We start from the raw sequence: 22,544 nt of genomic DNA, 5'->3' as shown, positions 1-22,544 counted from the left end.
TAAATCCACAAAATCTGATTTGGTTACCAAAACAGAAATCTTTAATTGATAGATTGTTTGAAAGTAACCTTGATCTTAGCCCACAAGCAGCCTCTGATTAAATTAATAATCAGAAGGTCCAACCAAGTCATGCTAACAGTGAAGGGAAATAGATGTTGCCATCAAGTGTTTAACCTTCATGAATAGCAGTTCTTCGTGTCACTCCTGCTCAAACCCGAGAGACGTAGACCTGATCTGGATCTGGATCTGGATGAAGGGAAAGATTCAGCAGGACAATGTGCTAGATTAGTGAGGAAAGCACTAGCTCAGAAGAGAAGAAATAAAAAGTGGAAGGTCAGGAGAGGACACATGGACGCTACGGTCATGCTGAGTCTTGGCTTTGCGGTGTCGAAAAGTATTTCTGGATTCACGCCCCCTCCGTGTTTCTCGTTCTGGCTTCGTCTCTCTCTCCAACTATTCTTTCAAATTTCAAATCTCACTCACACACTTTTTTACCGTTTCAGTTTCTCTCCATCGATGTCCGTGCTTCCGTTGTATCTATAGCAAATCCTCCCACTCCTTCTTTCTCTCTCGCTTTCTCACTGTATCCACTTCTTTTTCTCTTTCACTTTATCTCAATCCTCTACTAATGCCTTCGCTCAGTTTTTGACCCTTTTGCCCCACACTGACCAGTGACCTCTCAGCTACATAAATCTCTAACCCTTTAGATCTGTGAGCGTCCAGAAAACCGCTGTGCACAGTGCTATATTTACCGAGATGTTCAAAAGCGCCCTCCTGTTGTTCCAAATAACACTTTGAAAGCAGATCTGCATCACAGCCGTACACTTTTGCTCTCTGAACTGTACACACTAGGCCGGTCAGTCTAATGCTGGCTTAATCTGTGGCTCAGAACAGGAAGTGTAATGTATCTGAGACGTATCGAAGACGCAAGAGTTCAGGAAATGTTAATTAGGAGGTTATTTTTAGGACCGAATCGATATCAAAACATTGGGACGAAGTAAACGGAGGGGGTTGAGTTTCACTCTGGCCTTATGTAAGACATATCATTCTAATATTGGCTCAGAGCATGGAGACAGGAAGTGGAATAGCTCTTCAATGATATAATCCAAGCTGAGCAGTTGAGGGTTAAAGGTTAAAGGTAGAGGTGGACATCAGGACTGGGATCTAATCACATGAAAGTCATTAAAGTGGCCACTTGAAGTAAGGCTTCATTTATTACCTTGAGATGTTGAAAATATTTCAGGCAGCTGTAAGAAGAATTGTGGGAGTGTGTGGGATTGGTCAAACTTCCTGAAAGTGTGGGTGAGATTGGACAAACTTTCTGTAGAAGTGGGCAGGATTATAGTCAAACTTTCTGAAAGAGTGGGTGGAATTAGACAAACTATGTGAAAGAGTGGGTGGGATTAGACAAACTTTCTGTAGAAATGGATGGGATTTGACAAATTTTCAGAAAATGTGGGTGGGACTAGTCAAATTGTCTAAAGGAGTGGGTGGGGTTAGTCCAACTTTCTGAAAAAGTGGGTGTGATTACTCAAATTTTCTAAAGGAGTGGGTGGTGTTAGTCCAACTTTCTGAAAAAGTGGCTGTGATTAGTCACATGTTCTAATGGAGTGGGCGGGATTAGTACAATTTTCTGAAGGAGTGGGTGGGATTAGTCAAATCATCTGAAGGAGTTGGTTGGATTGGTCAAACTTTCTAGAGGAGTGGGTGGGATAGGTCCAGCTTTCTGAAAAAGTGGGTGTGATTACTCAGACTTTCTAATTGAGTGGGCAGGATTAGTCACATTTTCTGAAGAAGTGGTGTGCGATTGGTCCAACTTTCGGAAAAAGTGGGTAGGATTAGTCAAACTTTCTGAAAAAGTGGGTGGAATTAGTCTGACTTTTTGAAAGAGTTGGTGGGATTAGTCCAACTTTCTAAAAAAGTGGGTGAGGTTAGTCCAAGGTTCCAACTGAGTCGGTTGGATTAGTCAAATTTTCTGAAAGAGACGGTTGGTTTCTCCAACTTTCTGAAAAAAAAGTTGGTGGGATTAGTCGAATTTTCTGAAGGTGTAGATGGGATTATTCCAATCTTCTGAAAGAGTCGGAAGTATTATTGTCAAACCTTTTAAAGGAATGGCGGGATTGGTCAAATTTTCTGATGGAGCTGGCTGGAGTAGTCAAAATTTCTGAAGGAGAGGTGGGATTAGTCAAATATTCTGAAATGGAATTAGTCACACTTTCCAAAGGACTGGGTGGGATTAGTCAAACTTTCTGAAGTGGGCGGGATTATAATCATAATTCTGAAGGGGTTTGGAGGGATTTGTCAAACCTTCTGAAAGAGTTAGTAGGATTAGTGAAAAATTCTAAAGGAGTGGGTCGGCTTAGTCAAATGTTCTGCTGGAGCGAGTGGGATTGGTCAGACTTTTTTAAGTGGGCACCAGTAGTTAAGGCTCTCACTTAGTGGCTCAACAGTCCGCTGACTTGGATTTTCTACAGATTTTTCATTGTGCTAATAGTTATTTTACACTTTTCTCGGGTGTCATTCATATTCAGATTATTACACTGCTCTCCTGTTGCATTTTGCACGTATTTCCCAGTAGACAGACCAACTACAGACAAAGTTATACACCGTAGTCCTGTTGGTTTATTATTTACCTCTTTCGTCCTGCTTTTCTCAGTTTGAAACATGTCCCTCTGTTTTTCTTTTCTCTCTTGTCTCGAAACTGAGTGGATTACAGGAGGCCAGCTTTTGATCCATGGAATCCACCCTGCATCCCTTCAGATGGTGGAAAGTTTGTCAGCTGGGGAATTGTCGAGAACCAGCACCATCTGTGTTGTCCTCACCCATGTCCTGCCATTACCAGACTTCAAAGATACCACAGAAATACTGACTCTATATATCTATTAGTCTAATCAGAGATATCCAGAGGTGTAGCTAGAGACAGGGATTACAGTTTTAAAGCCCCTGAAACATATATGACAGTTAATGATCGTTATTAACTTATTAACTTATATTATTTAATTATTTATTATTATTATTTAATTATTATTATATATTTTTGTCATTATTTCCTAGTATCATTTTGTTATTTTTTATTTTCTTTATATTATATATTATATTAATATTCTGAATTATTATTTTACTAATTTGACATAAATAATTATTTCAAGATATAGCATCTCATAATGTCAAGACTTTCCTATTTATTTCTACTATTAATTTGAAGTAATAAACTGGAATTTTAGGATATTCTGTCCATTTGACTTGACCTTTGAAATTGTTATCTGAAGATCATATGGCATCTCATTATTTTGAATTAGAATCAAATTATTTTAAGAAAATGTTTTATGATCATTTGTGCATAAATATTTAAGTTAATATTTCAGTATTTTTTTAAACTCCTGACGAACATGTACATCTTCCTGAGCTGATGTATGAATATATTTCTGAGTCAGTGTTAAAAAACAAACAAACGGACGAGGGTACGTAACGTTTATTACAGAAGTTGCCAGTACCATCTGCTCTGCCTAGAGAAACATCCAGATGAGATTTCTTTAGAACTCTTTAATTAGGTAATCACTGCGTGGTCTTAAACGATAACGATCAGCCGCTTATGACTTCTTAAAACATTTAAATTGTTTGGGGGTGATTAGTTTCACAAACACCGGATCTCATTTCCTACTTTTACATAAACGCCTCCAGCTTAAAAAAATGCCCCGATGAATTCCTGGCACACAGCGGCAGCATCTATCTGTCACGCTGCATTAACCAGAGCACAAACACAGTTTTTAAGCTAATAAAGTAATCTGCCCCCAAATTAATAGGAATCTATTAAAACAGTTCTTAATTAATACGGAGTTCGAGTCTCGTGTCTCGCCAAACAGTTTTCAATCTCATCTCCTTCCCGGGTATGAAGAGAAAGTAGAATATTAACTTACAAACTCTAAAAGTGGGGCTGTTCTCCCATGATGGTCTGGTACTTCACCTAAATGGCGAACTGTCGTTCCAGGAGAACTCGGAGACTTATGAAGAGCGCCAGGAATAGCCTCTTCACTTTTTAAAAGTTTTGGTCTCTGTAAGCCTTGTAGAGTTTGCTTCTTCATTAAAGCAGACCTTCAGGGAGTGCTGGAGTGTGAGCTCTTAACTCCTGATAGAGACACTTCTTATCTTACTGCTATTACAAACAACAGTGTAGAATCTCCACTAACACACAAGGTTTGTTTGGTTTTTTATTATTTTCACGCTGCACTTAATTTATTTAGAAGCAGGGTTATGAAGCAGATCTTTTTCCCCTGGGGTTATGAGACTGCTCTGAATCAGGATCAGCGGGTTTTACAGTGTTAACTCCACATCACGGTGCTGGAGGTGTTACAGTGTGAAACCACGCGCTGTTATGGCTAGTCACTTAGCAATAGACAGCCAATCAGAAACTGAGCACTGCCTCTGTGCCTCATATCAGGAGAAAACCAGGACGTAGCGACACTTAACAAAAACGACTTGGAAGATAGAGTCAGGAGGCAAAACACCCGACATCACGGAAGTGTGCGCCGTAGCGAGGGGGAAATACGTCACGCTGAAACATTAGTGGAAGTCGGATAACGAACGTCTGTCTTAACTTAAAAAAGCAAAAAAGATGATAAAGCTGTGAAAGATAACAGAACCTGCTCGGGTGCAGAAGAACAGACATGAACTTTTTATCCTCACTGATAAAAGTGAAAGCGTGAGATTAGACGTTATTTAAAGCGGTCATGCGCTGGATTTATCCAATCAGGGTTGTTGATATGTGAATATGCAAATTAGAAGGCGGGGTTTAGGAATGCAGAGTGTGAAACATCAGATGATGAAGAGCCAGGATTCAGTGTTAACCCCAGGGAAAGGAGGAACAGTGTGTGACCTCCGACTACACAGCCCCAGGATTCCCTTCACCTGGAGTTCACTAGGACCCAGGGGAAATATCTCGTGTGAAAATCTCTGTTGTGTATAATGGCTGTAAATTTTATGCCATATGTAATATTAATAATGTTATGGAAAAACTCTAAAAAGTCAAATGTTTACTTTCTTTCCCCAGTGGAAATTCAGCACAGATTTTGTACAAATGTAAAATTTGTAATTGATATATTGCCGTAAAGCTGCTTTGTAACGATGTTCATTGTTAAATGTGTTATACAAGTGAAAATCAATTAGCACTGATTTCTCTGGATCTGATCTCTGTATAAAACTCTGTTTGATCTTGTAAAGGGTGAGACTTCCTCTACTCATTTACGCCTAAAACAGTGCTAACACGCTCCCTGGGGAAGTGATGGAAGGCTGAACATTCTTCTTTAATGTTCATTTTCCTTTGATCGAGCTGTATGTATGATTACGTTCACACCCTTAAGTTGGTCTTCTGTTTGTCTCCCAGTGCCTCCCCATCCCGGGTCATGGCTTCGTCCTGGACAAATACAAATGCCAGTGTAAGGGCGGCTTCTACCACCCCAGCCGAGTAGCCATCAACGGCGACAAGAGTAAGTTCTCTTTCATCTGATGAACACCTCAATCAAAAGTGATTTTACAAAAACAATGATGGACTCACTGTGTAATGACCAGTCACTCCAGGAGATTTTTTGTGCTTATTATGTGGAAAACTACTTGAATTTGAGAAAACACAAGCACAGAAATCTTCTTTTACATTTACAGCACTTGGTAGAAGCCCTTATCTAGAGTGACTTACATTTTATCTCATTTTATACAACTGAGCCGTAAGGGCCTTGCTCAAGGGCCCAGCAGCAGCAGCTTTATAGACCTGGGATTTGAACTCACAACCTTATGATCAGTAGTCCAACACCATAACCACTAAGCTACCACATTCTTTAAAACTCCTTTCAGCGAGACAGGTATCTAATAACTTTCTAAGAGAGCTGTACTCATGGTCCACATGTCACATGACACGTCTCGGCCCAGTGGAATAGTAGCCTATATTTGTCAAATGTACATTAAAACACAGTGAAATTCTTTCTTCACATATTCCAACTTTGGAGGTTGGAGTCAGAGCACAGGGTCAGCCATGATGCAGCACCCTTGGAGGGCCTCACTCAGGGGTACAACAGTGGCTGCATGGCAGTGCTGGGGCTTGAACCCCAAAATCCTCCAATCAACAACCCAAAGCCTTAACCACTTGAGCTAGCACTGCCACAAATCTGCAGTGAAATTGCAATCTCCTCTGAATATTACAGCATTTGCTTGATTTTGAGTTAATTTCCACAATTGCAAAATCTTGAAATCCTGGAGGGACTGAAGATACTCCAAAATACTTTAAAAAGGATTAATCAGATGTTGTAGGTCACATTACAATAGCAACATGGCAGATGTAGTGTGTCCGGATTCTATCCATTCTACACACGTACTGATTAGTGAGGGGAAGTTCAGATCATTTTACTCGGATGACTCAGATCTTTGAATTTCGTTTCATTTCATTCATTTCAGGAGAATATAATTACAGTGTTACGTATTAATAGCCAGTGACTTCGACATATCTAGTTACACAAACGTTGATCACATTTAAAAATAAGACAAAACTCAAAATCAACCAAGAAAAATCAACCAAGACCAAAACGAGACAGACATGAACAAGAAAAGAACTTTTTTATTTTTCAGAAAATTGCACGTCTTTTGATAATTCCTATATATTATACATTAACATTACATTAGTATTATTGACTGTAAGACACCGATTCAGGAAGTGGTCACGTGATGAACGAACCAACAACTCGGACCCGAAGACACGGGAGATGAACGAATCATTTCAGTTTCCGGTACAGACTGCATAGCTGAAGTCTATGAGTCTGTCATGTGATGAAGGAACGACTTGCGAGATGGACTAATCATGTTTGCCGTTTAGAACCTATAGGACATTGCGCATGCGCGGTCAGTACAAAATGAACAACGACTCTCTGAGACTACTCGCTGTTCCCGAGTCATATAAAGGATTCGTTCATAATGAATGAATCATTCATGATTGACACACCACTAGTAGACAGTGAATCGAATGCAGTAGGCTGTGTCACAGGATTCAATTTCAGACACAAACAATGTGTATAAACTGTATTAGTGTCTTATTAATCACACACAGGTGAAGCCACTCACTCATTACTCTGTTTTCCTCCTTCCTTGTCCTTTTAAATTCCCCCAAATCCCTCAAATTTCATACACAGGAAGTGTTCCTTTTTTCATCTTCAGTAAGAAGTGATTCTGTTCAGGGTCTCAGTGTATCAGAAGTTCCACTGATTCACAGTACAGCCTCTAGAACTGATAAATTACCGAATAAGACACTCAGATTTCCGGCGGTATGTCCTGCCAAAGACGGTTTATTTGAAAAGTGATGCAGAAAGGCGAAAGAGAGATAAGCTGGGAAGGAAATGGGCCACTCTGACAAATGGTGGCTTAGAAGTTAGACTAGTTTCGAATAAAACAAACTCCATCACTCTTACCCAAAGATTTAGGATGCGGTGATGGTTTAAAGACTTTAGAGGTTTTTATGGGACCCGTCTGACAGAATGGTGTTATTCTTAGACGCTCATGAGATCTCTTCTCGCTTCTGCTCTGTTCTTTTCTTCGAGCACCAGATGAACTTCACTAAAAATACCTTTCCTCATCACCTGACTGAAATCTCACAGCGTTATCTAGATAGAGATAAAACTCCAAAAGTAATGGCACACGTTTCAGCTTACACATTTTATTTGATTATAGCACAGGTTAGATATAAAAGCTTCTAAGGGTATTATAAGGGTTCTACATAGAGCAATTCTTTTTCTTGTGGAGGGGAAAAGATTCTATTGGCCAAGCACAGAACCACAGAGTTCTGTATAGAGCCAAAAGGAAGTTGAATTGAACTGCAGAGACAGCGTTCAGGTGAAAAATCCACCACGACACAAAACAAATCAGAAACGGCTTTAGGTCCAGCTCTTAGCATGGTTTTATCCAGATTCGCTTCAGGTCTGATTACTGAAAAAAATAAACGACGTTTGGAGAAAAAAAGACCTGAAACTTGGCTTTTTTGTCTTCTTTAACCTCTTCCAGACCTTCAGAGCAAGTTCCTAGAGTTCTCCTCTTTTTACAGCTCACTGACTTTGTCATTCAGGAGAAAGCCTTCACTCATTCATGGATTATGGTTCATAATCCAAAACGAATAATAAAAAAATAATAATTTATAACTACTTGGCATTTATGGAAGGAGTCTCCAGTGTCAGAGCTTTGAAGAGATTAAGAGTTACGGTTTCAAGAGAGAGGTGAGGGAAAGACTGGTGAGGGAAAGACTGCTGCTATTAACAATTGGTGAGATGTTGTAACTAGATAATGTAACCATAAATGGATAAAAAATATATCTTAAATAGAAAAAAATTGTTAGCATTGACAGACTTTTGTGTTATAAGAAAAATTATAAAAAATATTATTATAAAATTACCCTGTCATTGATTATTTTTCTATAACAGTCTGACAGCCTGAGTGTTGCATTTGTTACTCATTAAAATAAATTATTGTTAGGAAAATGATTGAAATCTCTTAAGTAAAGCAGAATTTAGTCAGCTGATCTTTGGCATTGTAACAGGGGAACTCAGGAGGCAGAGAGAGAGAATCCAAATGTATTTTATTAACTCTGGCAGGTAGAAGGCAAAGCGTAACTCAGGAAAAGGCAAATGGGCAGGCAGGCAAAACGTAACTCTGGTAATCAGGTAAGCAGGCAAGCAGAACGCGCACTTACCGGTGATTGGGAGCGCGGGGGGCGTGGTTGAGGTTGGCAAGCCCGTCTCCAGACGTCCGAGAGCGATGACGGGGGCGACCGTGGCCTCTGGGAGCGTGTCGATCTGGGTGGCGCTGATGGAACTCGGCGAGCAGCGCTGGATTGAGGACGTCATCCCAGTCCACCCATGATCTTTCCTTGGGACCATACCCCTCCCAGTCAACCAGATATTGCAGACGGCCGCCGCATCGTCTGGAGTTCACAATCTCTCGGACCTGGTAGACAGAGTTGTCTGCGTCGACCTCGGGCGGTGGCGAGACCTCGGGCTCTGTGGGAGGAGAGAGAACAGGGTTAGTATACGGCTTAAGGTGAGACACATGGAAAGTCGGTGAGATCCGCTAGCGCACAGGGAGGATGAGTTCATAAGAGACGTCATTAATGTGCTGCCAGATGTTGAAGGGACTGATATAGCGGGGACTGAGTTTTCCACAGGGGAGTTTGAGTCGGAGGTCCCAGGTGGAAAGCCAGACTTGATTGCCCGCATGGTAGCTCGCGGTGTCTCCCTGTGCATTATGTCGGCGTGTTTCTTCTGCCGGCAGATAGTGTGACGCAGGTGGACATGTGCCGAAGCCCAGACCCTCTCACTCTCTTGGAACCAGTGGTCGACGGATGGTACTTCAGACGGCTCGCCGGACCACGAGAACAGAGGTGGTTGGTAGCCGAGTATGCATTGGAAGGGAGTGAGCCCGGTGGTCTCTTGATGTAGTGGCTTTTGCGCATACTTGGCTCAGGGCAGGTATTGGTTCCAATCATGCTGGTGTTCGCGGCAGTACACTCTGAGATAGCATCCGATCTCTTGGATCTTTCTCTCCGTTTGGCCGTTTGACTGCGGATGATAGCCAGAAGACAAGCTCACTGATACCCCCAGCTGTTTTAGGAACCCATGCCACACCCTGGAGATGAACTGGGGCCCTCTGTCAGACACGATGTCCTCAGGGATGCCAAAGTGCCTGAATACCTCGTGAAAGAGGGCTTTAGCCGTCTCCATGGCTGTGGGCAGGCCTTTGAGGGGTATGCGTTTGCATGCCTTCGAGAACCAATCTACCACAACGAGGATGGGGGTGAAGCTGTCTGACGCGGGTAGATCGGTGATGAAATCGACTCCTAGGTGGGACCATGGTCGGTGGGTATTCGGGAGTGGCATGAGCTTTCCCTCTGGCAAACGGCGAGGCATGGAGATGATGGCGCAAACAGAGTACCCCTTCACAAACCGGTTAATGTCATGTCTGGCCACCAATACCAGCTTCGGATGAGTGAGAGGGTGTGCTGTCTGCCTGGATGGCCGGAGCCCAGTGAAGAGTGTACAGAGTCCAGGAGGGCAGAGCAGAGGGATGTTGGGACATATGTTTTGCCCTCTGGACCTCCTGGCGGAGCAGGTTCGTCCACGGTGGTGGCACGGATTTCCTCGTTCAGCTCCCAGAGGATGGGACATATGAAAAGGTCTGGAGGGAGTACTGGTTCGCTTTCTTCTGGTTGGGGGTCTGGTGAGTACATCCGGGAAAGCGCGTCGGCTTTGGTGTTCTTACTGCCAGGGCGATAGGAGACCGAGAATCGGAACCTGGTAAAGAAGAGCACCCAGTGCGCTTGCCGCGGATTAAGGCATTTGGCCTCTTTGAGGTATTGAAGATTTTTGTGGTCCATGATTACCTCAAAGGGATGGATAGCCCCCTCCAACCAGTGCCGCCATTCCTCCAGTGCCAACATAATCGCTAACAACTCGCGATTCCCAATGTCATAATTTCGCTCCGCTGGGTTAGCTTTTTGGAATAGAAGGAACATGGATGGGGTGCCAAGGGTTTACCTCCTTGTTGGGACAGCACCACTCCTACCCCCAAAGCCAAGGCATGTACTTCTACGATGAAGGGTTTATTGGGATCGGGGTGTAGTAGGGTAGGAGCGGAGCAAAAGGCGGCTTTCAGCAGTTGGAAGGCTTCGACCGCGGAGCTTGTCCATTTGAGAGTCTTGGGTTGTCCACCTAATAATAATGCGGTGAGGGGTGCAGTGTGCATCCTGTAATTTTGGATGAAGCGACGGTAGAAATTCTCAAACCTTAGGAAGCGCTGTAGCTCCTTAACGGTCTGTGGCTGCGGCCAATCCTTTACCACAGCTAGTTTCGTACTTTGGTCCATCCTGATACCTATCGAGGAGATGATGTATCCCAAAAACTGAACGACAGTCTGGTGGAACTCACACTTCTCTAGCTTGAGGAAGAGGTGGTGATGGCGGAGTAACTGCTGGACGTGGTGGATGTACTCGATATACACGATGACAAACCAGTGGAGAATGTCGCGGAAGATTTCTTTCATAAAGTTTTGGAATACTGCTGGCGCGTTGGTGAGTCCGTAGGGCATAACCAGGTACTCGAAGTGCCCTGATGGTGTAATAAACGCCATCTTCCACTCATCTCTGCATCGAATGCAGATGAAATTATACGCGCTCCTTAGATCCAACTTAGAGAAGACGCAAGCTCCACATACCTCTTCAAGAGCGACTGGGACCAGAGGCAAGGGATAGGCGAATTTCACCGTCTGTGTGTTGAGGTTCCGGTAATCAATACACGGTTGAAGCCCGCCATCCTTTTTTGCCACAAAGAAGAAGCTGGATGCCCCCGGAGAGGTAGAAGGATGGATGAACCCCTGGTGAAGTGCCTCTTTGATGTACTCGTCCATGGCCTTACGTTCTGGGACAGACAGAGGGTAAATGTGCCCCTTGGGCATCTTGGCGTCAGGCAGAAGATCGATTGCACAATCCCAGGACCGATGTGGTGGGAGCTTAGTGGCTGCGGCTTTGCTAAACACATCAGCTTAATCCCGATACTCGGCTGGGAGATCCACCTCAGTGCATGTTGGAGGGCTCTTGATGTTCGTCGATCCCAGGAGAACAGGTTTAGGTGTTGGGGTCGGAAGTGTGTGGAGGCAAGAGGTGAGCGCTCCACTGCTCGATATGCCCATTACTCCAGCAGATGGTGGGTTGATGTTGCGCTAGCCATGGGTGTCCATGGACAATGTCCACTCTGGCCTCCTCCAACACCAACAGGGAAAGCGTCTCCTCATGGATGCTGCTGATGCACAGCCTTAGCTCCGGGGTTATCCACTGTACCAGTCTGCGACCCAGCGGTTTTCCCTGGATGGTCGTGATCTGATCTGGGCTCCTTCGTCGTGGAATGTGGCATTCGGAAAGGAGATGAGAGGAGATGAAGTATCCGGACGCGCCTGAGTTGAATAATATGCTGACGGAATAAGTGTGTGAGTCAACAATTAATATGGCATCATGGTAACGTGGATTATGGAGGACAGAGCTGAGGTGGATGGTACTCACCGCTGGGCGTGGAGCACGGACTGGGCAGGTGGAGATGGAGTGATTGGATTCTCCGCAGTATAGGCAGAGGCCCCGCTGAAGCCGGCGCTGACGTTCCCTCACGGACAGATGGTACTCTCTAGCAAGGCTGCCAGTGCAGCCACCGGATCAGGTGTAGGAGGCGGTCCGGGTTGCGGCTGCTGCTGATCAGGCCTGGGCGGCGAGAATCCAAATGTATTTTATTAACTCAGGCAGGTAGAAGGCAAAGCGTCACTCAGGAAAAGGCAAATGGGCAGGCAGGCAAAACGTAACTCAGGTAATCAGGTAAATCAGGTAAGCAGGCAAGCACAACACGCACTTAGGGCACATACACTTTCTGCTTTAAAAAGCAGCGTGAAATTGAGTGCAGGTGGTGATGATTAAAAGTCCGGTGATTGGGAGCGCGGGGGCGTGGTTGAGGTTGGCGAGCCTGTGACAGGCATTATGTATCGTATAATTTAAAATATGTCATAATATACAATAATATATATTTCACTCCACTTAAATACTCCAACTCTGATGCTGTGATGTGCTAATATCTCTATATTTCTTGATACTAAGACAATATTATTCAAATATAAATGAGATATAATTTATCATATTAGCAGTAAACACATTTTTGTTTAACTGATTTTCCAACGATTAGACTGTTTCATTTAACAACCCTTTATCCAGTACACTAATGTTCCATTCTGCCAGTAGAACTGAACTGAACTTCTGGGATATTTCTAATCAGTATAAATAAATAAATGATGTTCAGGCTGTGAGTGTGATATAAAATGAGTTTAGCTTCCATTGTGTTTTAGATGTGTGTTTTTCCCTCTGTTGGAGAACCTTACACAGTATTTTACTGGTTGGAGATGAAATCTGAGCTGCTTTTCAGATGAACAAGCACTTGGAGAACATCTCAGAGAGCAGAAATGGGTTTGATATCAGCATTTACTTTGAAGATACAAACATTTGTGTGGGAAAAAATCGTACCTGGATCTTTTCTATGAATATATCACCTCTAGTAGTCTATAGAAAAACAGAAATCCTTTTGAAACATGACAATGTCCTGAGTGTCTACTTTCATATGAGCTACATATTAACCACCACTGTTAAGTGAGACATGACAAAGACACTCAATCATCAACATGGACACAATAAAAACAAGAAGAAATAATATTTTTCTGCGTCTGGGAAAAAGAGTTAAAGAAAGACAGACTTTTAACATTTTTTGGTTAGTTGTATTTGATATTCTGGAGACACGTTACTTCCTGTTCAAACCTTATGACCAATCAGTGTTAAGAAATCAAGAGAAAAAGGATATGCTGGAGAGAAGAGAACAGGGACCGAAAGACCAAAGGTAGAGGGAAGAACGAATGCGAGCTGAATTATTTAACCTGGAGTAAAAATAATGCTTTTAGGGTGTCTGTTCAAGAGCGTCCACATGTAGAGTGAATAGTTGTTTTTGAAAAATGAAAAACTTCGAGAAAACCTTTTCAGCACTGTATTGAAAACAGTTTCAAAATGGAAAACCTGCAAAGTCTGAGCTTCCCGTGTACACTCGGGTTCCATGGGGTTCTATACAGAGCCCTGGGGTTTCTGTACTCTCGTCAAAAGAAAATGTTTTATAACAAGCATATCATATTTGAAATGTTCAATATATAGTCAATTTTAAGAGTTACTTCAAAAGAAGTAGTAGTTGCAGTTTTCTTTGTAGCTTGTGAAAAGGTTCCATATAGAACCTTTTATGGGTTGAGCAATTACAAAATTTAGCCTAATAAATGGAAATACACGCATAAACCAAATTTTAGCATGATGAATCTCAGGGCCATAAGGGTTCTTTGGTGTTACTATAGAACCTCTTTGGCGTAAAGGGTTCTTTGAAGTGAAGTAAAGAACCCGAAGTTGGGCAGTGGTAGCTCAAGTGGTTAAGGTGCTAGGTCATTGACCTGTTTGGGCCCTTGAGCAAGGCCCTTACCCCACCCTGTCCAAGGGTGCTGTATCATGGCCGACCCTGCCCTCTGACCCCAACCCCCAAGCATGGGATATATATGAAGGAAGAATTTCACTGTGCAGTAATGTATATGTGACAAATGAAAGCAACTTAACTATATACCAATATATAGAACTCAATACAACTTTCTGTCTTATAAAGAAAGGTTCTTCCTAGAACCTTTATTTATAAGACAGAAAGTTGTATTGAGTTTTCAATACAACTTTAATCACTGTGGTTTTCTCAGTGATAGAAGAACTTGGGGGTTGGGGTCAGATCGCAGGGTCAGCCATAATGCAGCACCCCTGGAAAAGGGTGGGTTGAGGGCCTTGCTCAAGAGCCCAACAGTGGCAGCTAGGCAGTGGGGCTTGAACCCTGATCTTCTGGTCAACGACCGACAGCCTTAACCACTAAGGACACCACCGCCCCATACGCTCTTGAAAATCAAGGGTTTTAAATGGTGCATGCTCAGGGTTCTTTGAAGAACCTTTGTCCATGAAATATTTCCAAGGTTCTTTAGACTATAAAAATGTGCTTTATGGCACAACAGAAAAAATTAATAATTTACTGAAAAGTTCTTTTGAGGAACCACAAATGGTTCCTGTTTGGTAGAAGCTGTGCAAAGGGATGAATGCTTTTCATTAAAACTGTTATATAATTTAAAGAATGTGTTGTATATCCTCCAGTTTCACCTCTGAAGCATTTCCCTGTACTGTGAATATTAGTGTGAGATTTTTTTCTTCTCCTCTCCAGGGAAGGCTGTGGGCACCCGTGACCCGGCAGGTTCTAGCGTGTGTCTGCCCTGTCAGGAGGGATGTGTCCACTGTAAGGACGATACGCCGTGTGTGGCTCATGGTGAAGGATATCTCCGTGTCTCCGTGCTGGTCTTCCAGGGCATCTGCATGCTGCTGGACTTCATCGGCATGGTGCTGCTTTACCACTTCCGCAGGAACAAGGTATCGTAGATCTACAATATAAATCCCATCAGTAAAACACCTCTGGTCATTTCTTACGCTATTCCGTGTGTTAAAAAAAGGTTGTGATGTGAAGAAGTGTCTCAATGTTACTCCAGAGGATGTATAGGACATTAAAGGCCAGGAAAACTCATCTCCTATGGCAGCCTGGTTGTGTTTCTACTAATAACACTTTACTCTTACAAACTATTCCAACTTCCTTCAGATTCATCCCCAAAAAGAGCAGAGTGGATCCTGATCAGGGAAGATGGCTTTAAATAAAGACTGAAAGAGCTGAAAGCTTAGTGGTGCTGATGCTGAGGTCATGTGACCATGCTGGACTTCCTTTAGAAACTTCAAAACTTTTCATTTCTGCTCATTGTCTTCAGGCTTCAACCTTCAGAACACTTAGTTCTTCCACTCCATTGCTGCTGAAAAACCCCTTCTTGGTTCTACCTGGCACCTTTATTTTAATGGTGTATCTGGCCAATAGAACCTTATCCAGAAAAAAAACCCCAGAAGCTTAGTGTAAGCTTTAGATTTTACCCTTAATTACCCCATTTGGTTCTTTTCAATGAATCCTTCATAATGGTTCTATATAAAGCAGCATTTTGGGGTTCCACAATTTAAAAATAATCAAAAGTGCTGAGAAGACACAAAAAGGAGTTTTCACAGCGATTTTAAAAAAATGGTTCATCTTAATCCAATTTTTCTCAGTGCCTTAAATGTCATTTTACTAGTTTAAAGAACCTTTTTACACTGCAGAGAACCTTTAGTGCAAAGGAAACATTCTTCATAGAACACCCTAAAGACAAAGAACTTTTAATAAAGTGTGTATTTGAATCAAGTGACAGAACCTTTTTAGCTTCTATACAGAAATACTCCCTTTAAGAGTGTGCACAATGAGTTTCTGGTAAATTTGCTGGGAAGTGTTCTCTGTAGTGTAGCAGAGCAGATCAGGAACAGTAACACGGCGCAGTTATCAATGTCCCTTGCTCACTGGTCACTGGTCTACTCACTACTGGTCAAGTCACTCTTGTACTCTTAAAGATAGTTGAAGGTTCTTTGTCAGGGTGTATGGTTCTTTAACATCTATGGAACATTTCCATTGTACTAGAAATTCTCTGTAGTTCTTATTCTTGAAAATAAAGCTGCCAGGAAGAACCGAAAAGAGGTTTTCGTAGCAATGCCATAGAAGAACCATTTTGGTTCCTGAAAGAAGCTTTCAATAAATGTTTCTTTTTCTTAGTCCTACTTTTCTTACTGCAATAAAGACCTTATTTTATAGTTTAAAGAACATTTTTTACCACTTCAGAGAACCTTGGAAATATTCCATGGATATTTAGTCCATCTGTTCTTAGTGCATTAAAGATCTTTTTTTTATAGTCTAAAGAACCTTTTATCACTACAGAGAACCTTTAGTGCAATAGAAACGTTCCAAGGATGTTAAAGGTTCTTCATAGATAGAACCATATACACCCTAAAGACAAAGAACTTTGTGTACTGGAATCAAAGTGACAGAACCATTTCAGCTTCTATATAGAAGCACTCCCTTTAAGAGTGCACACAATGGGTTTCTTGCAAACTTGCTGGAAAATCTTCTCCGTAGCATAGCAGAGCAGATCAGGAACCGTAACACGGCGCAGTTATCAATGCCGGTCAGCAGCTCATGTAATGATTCCCATCGATTTGGTGTGACCTTTCAGTGCATTAGACCATAAAAATCCGAGCAGCTTTAATATTTGATGAGTAGCCTTGTGTGCTTTTGCTGATTATGTTGTTTAGTTTAATAGCCTTGTGAGTTTACAGGGTGCTTTTTTGCTCATCGCTTTGCTCACGTGGCATCCTGTAGCAGAACGGATGTAGACAGAACTCACAGTTTCATCTTCATGAGATCTGGGTCAAGGATACGGTGAGTGTTAAGACTGCTCAAACTGAGAAAAAGAAAAGACTAAAAGGTTCTGTGGAGAAAGTTTATAAGATAGACGGAGATGGAACCAGTCCTGTAGCTATCAGCCCTGTGGATATCAGGATGGGGAAACAATGGAGAATAAAAATTCAGTCCAATTTCGGAACAGATCTGAGCGGTGCTTCTAGTGTGGGAGGCTACATACTGGAAATACTGTAAGATTAGCAGTGCAGTGGAACCTCAGCATATGAATTTAATCGGTTCTGGAGGCAAGTTCTTAAGGTGAAAATTAGTATTGTGAAGCGAATTTTCCCATCAGAAATAACGTAAATGCAGATAATCCGTTCCAGCCGCCCAAAAATATGACCAATATGACCAATATGAAGCGTATGGAAAGTGTATGGCTGCTTACAAAGAACTGACCCAAGCCAAGCATTCCATGTCAAGGCTCCTCACAGGAAGTCGTGACCCCAAGCTTGGGCTAAAAATAGAACAGACCGCCCACACCACCAATCTGTCAACAAAAAAACACCCCAAAAATCACCTAGCTTTAGAACGCATGCTGAAGGCAACGTTGGTATCGTGGGTTTACTCTTTCCTAACAGCTTTCACTGACTGAAAGTAAATTTGTAAAATTCATAAACTCACTTCAGTTGGCTTTGCTTGGCTTTCCACTGACGCTAACAAGTTTTGAACGGCTCCCGGACGTATGTGCCACTTAGCCGGTGTCCGCTTCGGTTCAGTTCGTTCTTATGCCAAAATCCTTCGCATGCCGAAGCAAATTTCTTGCAAAATTTCAATTTTTAAGGCAAAAATTTGTAATGGAGGGCATTCATATAAAGAGTGAACTTCTGTCAGTTATACAGCTAAACATCACTCATTACTCGGGTCAGGGCTTGTAGTAATCTATCTATCTATCTATCTATCTATCTATCTATCTATCTATCTATCTATCTATCTATCTATCTATCTATCCATCCATCCATCCATCCATCCATCCATCCATCCATCTATCTATCCATGTTCTTCATCTTTCCATTTCTCTGTCTTACTGATCTCTTTCTCTCTCTCTCTCTCTCTCTCTCTCTTTCTCTGACTCTTTGATTTACATAACACTGATCTGTTTTGCCTGCTTTTTTCCCCCCAAAGTTCTTGTGGGAAATATTTTGTCAGGAATATTCTCTGTCCTTCATCTATCATCCATCTCTCTGTGCCTGATATTAATAGAAACCGATCATTTAATCCCCTTTAATCCCGACATTCCCATTTACGCTATTGTCCTGTGGGTGACGAACACAGTGTGAGTGTTTCGGGATTGTCAGCGTTTAGCTTCACTCCGGATGTGTGGTGGATCTGCTGTATTCACCTGGATAAGAGATGAAGTCGAAGTGAAGAGGACAGCTTTCAGATTGAGTGTTTTTTTATGCTTTAGTGTAGTCACTGCTCTTACGGCCTGTATTGGTTGTTTGATTGCAGAGTGCCTGGCAGGTCTTCGATACCTGTTACTGATGAAAAGCCTTATTTTTCCTTTCTTATTTTTCCTTCCTGTGCCTTTACACCTAATGCATGCATTGAGTGTTAGAAGAATAGTTTTTTTTTTGTGTGTCTGAAATAGAGCGTAATCTGGAGTCGAGTACTCAGCGGTTATTTTTGGCACTATTTTCTCATGAAACACCGCTGTGCGTCGAGAAAATCTATTCACATGCATCACTGCTTGCCCTCCAGTCGCTTCTGCTCAATCATATTATTCGGGAGCTCTCGCATAAAAGAGTGTGTCTTATTCACAGAGAAGGCATTAGCCTGTGGGGCGTACATTAGCGGTCTGTAAGGAGTAGCGAAGAAGAAATGCGCCGTATCTGTATGGCGTATAGAAGGATATCTGGTGGATGTCATTGTATGAAGGTTTATATAATGAGGATGTATTGAAGGAAGTTCAGTCCGATCTGAGAGAGCCAGCTCTAGAGGTGTAACGGAATACGGATATGTTGATTTGTATTAATATTATATTACTTATATTAAAATGAGAGGTTTTTAGATAAGAGGTATACATCAGGCTGGTATCTCATACTAACGAAGAAAGAACCTGATCATGAATAATAACATCTAACAATACACATGTGATACATTTACAGTACTCATCCTTTGGAACTTCCTGGTCAGGGTTGCGATGTAGTTTATATTTTATAATCTAAAAATTTAACCTTGGTTTAATAAGAAAATAGAACCAACTAAATTTGACAGAGCTAGACTTCACACACCATTTAGGGCAAGGGTGTCCAATCTTACCTGTAAATGACCGGTGTGGGTGCAGGTTTTCATTCCAATAAAGCAGAAGCCACACCTGATTCCACATTTTAAAATCAGTTGATCTTGGCTTTCACTAGACTCAGATGTGGCTTCTCCTTGGTTGGACAGAAAACTAGTACCTACACCAGCCCTTTGCGGATAAGATTGGACACCCATGATTTAGGGGATTATTGTTTAGGCCACGTCTACTTCAGGTGTAACCCCAAATCCTGCTACAGGTACGGATATTTGTAGCAACCGTACAACAGATCCAGATGTTGAATTTCAGACCCTTTGGTTCTCATTGTTTTTCTGCTGCAAGGAGAATCCATGACACGTATAGAAGTGTTGATTTTTTTGTGCTTTAATTTATTGTAATGGCTCTACTATAGATGAAATGATCTCATAACCACAAGCTTCATTGTTGACCCTTGAAAGGACCCAATACGTCTCTTAACCCTGGTACACATGCTCATATTACCTTCAACGCAATGCTCATGTTCCTATTTCCTTCCTTTCTATCTTTTATGCTTTGATTTCTGCACCATTCTAATCGAGGTCCTGCCTTCAATACACCACACATAGAATAAATGAATATCAAATGACTCGTATTTTTCCCGTCCATCTTTTGTCTTCCAGAGCATCAGGGCTTCGGGGCTGGTTCTGTTGGAAGCCATCTTGTTTGGAGCACTCCTTCTCTACTTTCCTGTAAGTCTCCTGTTCTTTAACTCTTTTTGCTTTGGTTGGATGTCATTCCTTGGCTGTGTTCGTGATGCCTAGGTGGGGAATCCAGATCAATCATACGCTGTGCTGAAATCATAGCTTTGAATGTAGGAAAAAACATTTTACCTCCATGTGCAAGGATGGTGACTATCTCATATTCTGCTTCAATATGAGATAATAGCATGGATAGGAATTACATCATAATCTGAAACAGTTTCAGACTGGGGTTTGGATTTTAATGGTCTCATAATCTCCTAGATTTTGAGGTAATTGAAGCACATATTGATCAGACTATGAGATAATAGGTGTGGCACTTATGTATGAGATACTAAACAGCATCGTTTTTATCTCATAGTTGAATAAAGTATGAGATAATGCAGAATGGAAGTGATCTAAAAGTTTACTAAAGTATGAGATAAAATGGTTGGTGGTAATTAATTGTGTATGGTGAGATAATTTTATGCTGAGTGATGGTAGTTATCTCATAATCCTTGGAACATGGAATATCTCACAGTCTTCTAAAGTATAAAGAGTAAATGCCTGTGAAAGTGTGATAGTTTATGAAATATTGAGGTGATGTTATTATCGCATGGCCTGCTGAACTAGAGATAATGGTAGAGGTAATGGTAAAGTATGAGATAATTGAAGGACAGTAATTATCTCATACTCATAGTCTGATAAAATATGAGATAACACTGGGTGTGGTAATTTACATTCGGATAATGTATGAGGTTAAATGGTGATATCATAGCTTGTTAAATTATGAGATAATTGATGGACAGTAATTATCTCATAGTCTGCCAAAGTATGAGATAACACTGGGCTAGCTAATGTATGAGGTTAGAAGGTGAGGTTAATCATATCATAGCTTGTTTAAGTATGAGATAATTTGATGGACAGTGATTATCTCATAGTCTGCTAAAGTATGAGATAACACTGGGTTAGCTAATGTATGAGGTTATAAGGTGATGTTAGTGATGTAGCTTGTTAAAGTATGAGATAAATTGTTGGACAATAATCATCTCATACACTCTTAAAGTATGAGATCACGTTGCACAGTAACTAAGAGTCTGAGAATGGATGTGATTGTTTAATTTCTGCATAAGATAAAGGTAATTATCTTGTAGTTGGCTACACTGTGAGGGAATTTTGGTTGGCAGATAATAAAAGTCTGCTTATGTAGGAGGTTATAAAGTGGTGTACTTTATCTGATCAATTGTTAAAACAATATAATAGTATGTGGGTTGTATTTACTATCTCATAATTAATCAAAGTATGGATGGATGGAATTTTTTCTTAAAACCTGTGATGTTAATGATACAATCTGGTGTGCAATAAAGGGGGGGGGGCACTAATTAACAAGTATCAGCCTGCTGTGGTAATAGAGGGATGGTAATTATCTCAGATTTATAAATATGAGATAATAAGGGTTACAGTTAGGAAATTCTGGGAGATTGATTAAATGATTTATTCCTGTTATTCCACACCAATCTGCCAAAAAATTTCAACTGCAGAATCCAATACTGAAGCACTTTTTATGAGTTTTTGGTGTTTAAACAGAAACCTAAACACACTGCTGTGAAGTGCTGGTACTGGAGACTCCTTCCATCGATGTTAGTCACCAAACAGTGTGTATGTGTTTGTTAAACACCTTGTTTTTAAACCATCATGCATGATGTTGAATGTCCACCGTATAAATCCGTGTCCCAGTTGTTGCTATAGAAACAATAACATAGCAAAGAACCTGTGATTTTGCTTTTGAGACAGAATATGCTATCAGAGCCGCTGCTGCTTCAGTACCACTATGGTGTTAAGTAGCGTTCGGTATATGCTATAAAAGCTAGTAGTTTAGAGTCTTGCTTTCCAGACCAGGAACATGTTGGAGAACGCAGTTCCAGGTTTTATTTTGTGTTCCCTCTGCAGGCTAATTCTGTTATCCTCAGGTGACCTTCTGCCCTAGTCACTTTTCAGAACACAGACAGTGATCCGTCGAGGCAAACTTCCCAGCAAAAATGACTCACTGACTCGTGACACAAAGCTATTCGTTTACTTTAAACACCTGTCAGTGCGACGTATCGCGATACCGAGATCCAGCAACTGATAATCGCAATTAAACAGCAATTCTGTGAGCTGAGGTGGGAAATGTAATTAAACAATCCTTAATTAGTGAAGGAATGTCTGGAAGATTTATGTGGACCTTTTTGTAACACGGCATATCTAAAAATATTCCCGTCTTGTTTATTTCCCATATGCAAAGCCACACGAGCAAAGCCGGGGATGGAGTAATCGTCTCATTTGGACTCGGGCTGCTTTAGTCACATCATGTTGTGATTCAGGCGTGTGTCTGTGTCACTGCTTAGCCCATGTAAGAGGCCAGAGGCAAGATGTCTTACATGTTCATGGGCCAATAGATATGGACACTCAAAGCCCATCACACAGAGAGAGAGAGAGAGAGAGAGAGATGGGGAGGAGGCTTTTCCTCTCTACTCATGCTCCATGACTTCCAGTCTAAAAATAGCATCGACAGCACACTCCTTCGCTCCGTCTGAATCCTTCTCTATCCATGTCTCCGTACGTCTTTATATATCTGCAATTCTTTCT

General features: G+C 41.7%; 1 protein-coding gene across 2 annotated transcripts in view; it reads left to right on the top strand.

The window, feature by feature from the left end:
• Positions 1 to 22,544, top strand: part of gpr158a (G protein-coupled receptor 158a) — a 130,163-nt gene that overhangs the window by 53,653 nt on the left and 53,966 nt on the right. For both annotated transcript variants that reach the window (XM_058403868.1, XM_058404627.1), the window contains exons 3-5: positions 5,381 to 5,483; positions 14,826 to 15,028; positions 19,860 to 19,928. In XM_058403868.1, the coding sequence (XP_058259851.1) occupies positions 5,381 to 5,483; positions 14,826 to 15,028; positions 19,860 to 19,928 (375 nt within the window). The remainder of the gene's footprint in view (positions 1 to 5,380; positions 5,484 to 14,825; positions 15,029 to 19,859; positions 19,929 to 22,544) is intronic.

Source organism: Hemibagrus wyckioides, linkage group LG01 (genome assembly GCF_019097595.1).
Source record: "Hemibagrus wyckioides isolate EC202008001 linkage group LG01, SWU_Hwy_1.0, whole genome shotgun sequence".
Taxonomy (NCBI): Eukaryota; Metazoa; Chordata; class Actinopteri; order Siluriformes; family Bagridae; genus Hemibagrus; species Hemibagrus wyckioides.
Note: the sequence above shows the minus strand (reverse complement) of the source record. Positions and strands in the feature narration are given on the sequence as shown.